The sequence below is a fragment of the Rhineura floridana genome, chromosome 8 (genome assembly GCF_030035675.1).
Source record: "Rhineura floridana isolate rRhiFlo1 chromosome 8, rRhiFlo1.hap2, whole genome shotgun sequence".
NCBI lineage: Eukaryota > Metazoa > Chordata > Lepidosauria > Squamata > Rhineuridae > Rhineura > Rhineura floridana.
The window spans coordinates 135,814,912-135,817,127 of record NC_084487.1 but is presented as its reverse complement, the minus strand read 5'-3'; the positions used below and the strand labels follow the sequence as shown (position 1 = coordinate 135,817,127).

Genomic DNA, 2,216 nt, shown 5'->3' with positions numbered 1-2,216 from the left:
CCACGGCCCTTCACATTCAGTCACTCTGTGCGATGTTCTCCCACTGTCGTTACTCTGCGCCGGGCTGCGCCGGGGCACCCCCCGAACGGAGCCAACCTCGTCAGTGGTCTTACCACCGACGGGTTGCTCTACCGTCCTTGGGCGTTCACTCAGGCGCCCACGTTGTTCTCCGCACCCCAGCTGCCCTACTCCTCCAATGCCACTCCACGCGGTCTCCTCTACGCCCCGAGCCCGGTCTCCTTCCACAGTGCTCTCACCACCGTTGGGCTCAGGCTCTCTGTGACCTCCGCATGCAATGCCCCGAGCTCGTCCGCCTTCCTCACTGCTCTCACCACTGACGGCAGACCGATGCTCGGCGCGGCCTTTGGCACCCAAGGCAAAGGCAAGCCGAACACAATGCTCCTTCGCTGCCACCGCTCCTGCTCCTACTCCTGCTCCCTCTCCACAACAAAGCCGCATTGGAAAAGGGGGTAAGCTAAAATGCGCACTCATTTGAGAGGTGTAAAGGTGGTGGGTAAGATATTATCAATCCAGTTCATGGAGCTTCGGATAACACATCCGGCCGCTATGCTCCTGTATGTAGAGCCTTCACCGGGATAAGATTCCAGATGATGGTCACAGCTTTTCATAAGGAGAGGTGGTGGCTTCCCCCTTCCTAGCCATGGTCCACTCGCCGTCTTTCGGGTTTGCAGAGCTTGGAGCCCGGGCGCCTCTCCACCCGCTGCTCAGCGTGCTCTTTGTTGCTGTGATGGCATGAGAGACAGGCAGGCAAGCGGCTCCGAAGAAGTGTCGGCAGCTAGGAAGCAAGATTTTAGCTATAAGTATGAATGGTTTTAATATTGGAATTAGTTTAATTTTATTTTAATCTAGACTCTGTATGTTTTAATTATATGTGTTCTTATCTGGAAGCTGCCGTGAGTTCCAGTTTTGGAAGGATGGCGGGGTATAAATAAAGACAATAACAATAACAACAACAACAACAACAACAACAATAATAATAATCTTGTCCCTTTTCTCCTCAGTGTACCCTTAGCCCCTCTCCCTGAAGCGCAATACATCTGGCTACAGGCCAGTTGCATTGATTCAGAACATGTAAGACTTGATGTTTTTTCTTCACAGCAAGGTTGCTCTACCAGGAATACAATGATGTTGCACTGAACAAAGCCATTCAAAGTCAAAAGAGAGCAGATTCCTTGTCTGAAGATTCGGAGCTATTTCCAAGGTTACGAAGAAAAGCACTCTCCTCACAAGACTCCTACCTACAACGCCTGTCAGTTTCGTCCACCACATCCCTCTGGCAGGACATCCCCATGGTCCGAGGGAGCGCAACGCTGCTTAGCATGACACGTGAAGAGCAGAAGTTGCAGGAGGTAATGCAGGAGGACCATAGCCAGACATATTTGGCTAGAAAAGAGGCTAGCATAGTATGGATAAGGGTAGAAAGTTTAGAGAAGGCGAGCTGGAAGATGGAATGATCCAGATGAATGGGGGAAGAGGAGAAGGTAAGAGTCCAAAAAGGAAAACTGAAGAGAGAGAATGGACAGCAGCACAGAATCAAGGAAGTTGACATACTGATTTGAAATAACCACCCAGGTCTGTGGCTGCAAGCCTCTATGATGTAGTACACTGTAGTAAGCTTAAAGGGAAATTTGCTACCAACAGCTCTGCTACATGAAGTTACACCCCAAGCTTTATGCGTAAGTGCATTCTGCTGAGTTTAGTGGGGCTTATTCCCAAGCAAGAGCACACAGAATTGCAACCTCAGAATACACAAGAAAATGTTTGGTGACAAATTGGTTGAAATAATTCAAAGGGGTTACCTTTTAAGGTGAAAATGAATTGATAAGGATAAATGTTTTGGCAATAACACATTTTCCTTTAGCTATGGATCCAGGAGGTTAGAAAAAAGGAAAGGAAAAAGAAAGAGCGAGGGAGCAGTAAAAACTGAATATACTGACTCTGGGCAGATGGAAGGATGGACAGACTTCCAAGTCTGACCCTTGAGGCATTCATAGCATGTTTGATTTTGTAGTATTTAATGGCATTCTTGATCTTCTTATTTGAATAGACTTCTCTTCTGATGGCTTATGAACTGAGGCGTGTGGCTGCTGGCCCTGCCTCCATCAGGAACCAGCAGATATCAGCTACTATTATTTATTATTTATTTATTTAAAATATTTATACCCCGCCCTTTTTCCAAAGAACCCAGGGCGGCT

The 2,216-nt window shown here is 47.8% G+C and overlaps 1 protein-coding gene across 2 annotated transcripts in view; it reads left to right on the top strand.

Annotated features, from left to right (window-relative positions):
* Window positions 1–2,216, top strand: part of ARHGEF5 (Rho guanine nucleotide exchange factor 5) — a 125,507-nt gene that overhangs the window by 91,803 nt on the left and 31,488 nt on the right. For both annotated transcript variants that reach the window (XM_061582618.1, XM_061582617.1), the window contains exon 5: window positions 1,120–1,370. In XM_061582618.1, coding sequence (XP_061438602.1) covers window positions 1,120–1,370 — 251 coding nt within the window. The remainder of the gene's footprint in view (window positions 1–1,119; window positions 1,371–2,216) is intronic.